The 2,500-nt window shown below is 43.5% G+C and overlaps 1 protein-coding gene across 1 annotated transcript in view; it reads left to right on the top strand.

The window, feature by feature from the left end:
- Positions 1 to 2,500, top strand: part of LOC113810925 (filaggrin-2) — a 5,107-nt gene that overhangs the window by 778 nt on the left and 1,829 nt on the right. Inside the window, exon 1 of the mRNA XM_027362581.2 lies at positions 1 to 2,500. This exon is cut by the window's left edge and continues 778 nt beyond it; it is cut by the window's right edge and continues 1,829 nt beyond it. Coding sequence (XP_027218382.2) covers positions 1 to 2,500 — 2,500 coding nt within the window.

Raw genomic sequence — 2,500 nt, 5'->3', positions numbered from 1 at the left:
AGCGTCCCATAGTTAAAAAGATGAGCGAAACTCTGCGCCCCGAAGGGAAGTTTGGAGAGACTTCTGAAATCCATGATAAGTATCGGCAGTTTGAGACCCAAAGAAATATTGCGCCCAAACAGGGAGCCACCTTAAGACCAGAAGGTATGTTTGGGGAAACTTCAGAAATCCATGACAAGTATAAACCTGTAGAGCCACAACGAAATATTGCAAAGAGACATTTATCCAATCTTAAACCAGAAGGCCAGTTTGGAGAGACTTCCGAACTCCATGATAAATTCAAGCCTCTTGATTCACACCGTAATATTGCAAAGAAACATTCTGCAAACCTAAAACCAGAGGGTCAGTTTGGTGAAACCTCTGAACTGCACGATAAATATAAACACTTGGAGCCACAGCGGAACATAGCAAAGAGGCATTCAGCAAACTTAAAACCTGAAGGCCAATTCGGTGAGACTTCAGAGGTCCATGCGAAGTACAGGGAAGTTCAACCTGTGCGGAACATTGCAAAAAGACACCAAGCAAATCTGAGGCCGGAGGGCCACTTTGGTGAAACTTCTGAGTTGCATGACAAGTATAAGGAAGTGGAACGGCAGCGAAATATTGCCAAAAGACATTCTGCAAATCTGAAGCCAGAAGGTAGGTTTGGCGAAACTTCAGAACTGCACGACAAATACAGAGAATTTCAGCCACAAAGGAACATCGCTAAGAAGCATTCGGCAAACTTGAAACCAGAGGGCCACTTTGGCGAAACATCTGAACTGCATGACAAGTATAAGGAAGTTGAACCACAACGTAACATAGCAAAAAGGCATTCTTCTAACCTTAAGCCAGAGGGTCACTTTGGCGAGACTTCAGAACTCCATGACAAATATAAGGAGCTCGAACCGCAGAGAAACATTGCAAAGAGACACTCTGCCAATCTTAAACCAGAGGGCCATTTTGGCGAAACATCTGAACTGCATGACAAGTATAGGGAAGTGGAACCTCAGAGAAATATTGCAAAGAGGCATTCTGCTAACCTTAAACCAGAGGGCCAGTTTGGCGAAACCTCAGAATTACATGATAGTTACAGAGAACTTGAACCTCAGAGAAACATTGCCAAGAAGCATTCGGCAAACTTGAAGCCAGAGGGACACTTTGGCGAAACATCCGAACTGCATGACAAGTATAAGGAAGTCGAACCGCAGCGTAATATTGCGAAAAGACACTCTGCAAATCTTAAACCAGAGGGCCATTTTGGTGAGACTTCAGAACTCCATGACAAATATAAGGAGCTCGAACCGCAGAGAAACATTGCAAAGAGACACTCTGCCAATCTTAAACCAGAGGGCCATTTTGGCGAAACATCTGAACTGCATGACAAGTATAGGGAAGTGGAACCTCAGAGAAATATTGCAAAAAGGCATTCTGCTAACCTTAAACCAGAAGGTCAGTTTGGCGAAACCTCAGAATTACGTGATAGCTACAGAGAACTTGAACCTCAGAGAAACATCGCCAAGAAGCATTCGGCAAACTTGAAACCAGAGGGACACTTTGGCGAAACATCCGAACTGCATGACAAGTATAAGGAAGTCGAACCGCAGCGTAATATTGCGAAAAGACACTCTGCAAATCTTAAACCAGAGGGCCATTTTGGTGAGACTTCAGAGCTCCATGACAAGTATAAGGAGCTCGAACCACAGAGAAATATTGCAAAGAGACATTCTGCAAATCTCAAACCAGAGGGTCACTTTGGCGAAACTTCAGAATTACAAGACAGCTACAGAGAATTTGAGCCCCAGAGAAACATTGCAAAGAAGCATTCAGCAAACCTGAGACCAGAGGGTCACTTTGGAGAGACCTCTGAATTGCATGACAAATACAAGGAACTGGAACCACAGAGGAATATTGCAAAGAAACATTCTGCAAATCTTAAACCAGAGGGCCATTTTGGTGAGACTTCAGAGCTGCACGATAAGTATAAAGAGCTTGAACCACAGAGAAATATTGCGAAAAGACATTCTGCAAATCTCAAACCAGAGGGTCATTTTGGCGAAACTTCAGAACTACAGGATAGCTACAGAGAATTTGAGCCTCAGAGAAACATTGCAAAGAAGCACTCGGCAAACCTGAGACCAGAGGGCCACTTTGGAGAGACCTCTGAATTGCATGACAAATACAAGGAACTGGAACCACAGAGGAATATTGCGAAAAGGCATTCTGCAAATCTCAAACCAGAAGGCGAATTCGGCGAGACTTCAGAATTACACGATAGTTACAGAGAAGTTGAGCCTCAAAGAAACATTGCAAAAAGACATTCCGCCAATCTTAAACCAGAGGGTCAATTTGGCGAAACATCTGAACTGCATGACAAGTATAGGGAAGTGGAACCTCAGAGAAATATTGCCAAAAGGCATTCTGCTAACCTGAAACCAGAGGGTCACTTTGGTGAGACTTCAGAACTACATGATAAGTTTAAAGAGCTTGAACCACAACGGAATATTGCAAAAAGGCATTC

The sequence above is a fragment of the Penaeus vannamei genome, chromosome 43 (assembly GCF_042767895.1).
Source record: "Penaeus vannamei isolate JL-2024 chromosome 43, ASM4276789v1, whole genome shotgun sequence".
In the NCBI taxonomy this organism is placed as follows: domain Eukaryota; kingdom Metazoa; phylum Arthropoda; class Malacostraca; order Decapoda; family Penaeidae; genus Penaeus; species Penaeus vannamei.
Note: the sequence above shows the minus strand (reverse complement) of the source record. Positions and strands in the feature narration are given on the sequence as shown.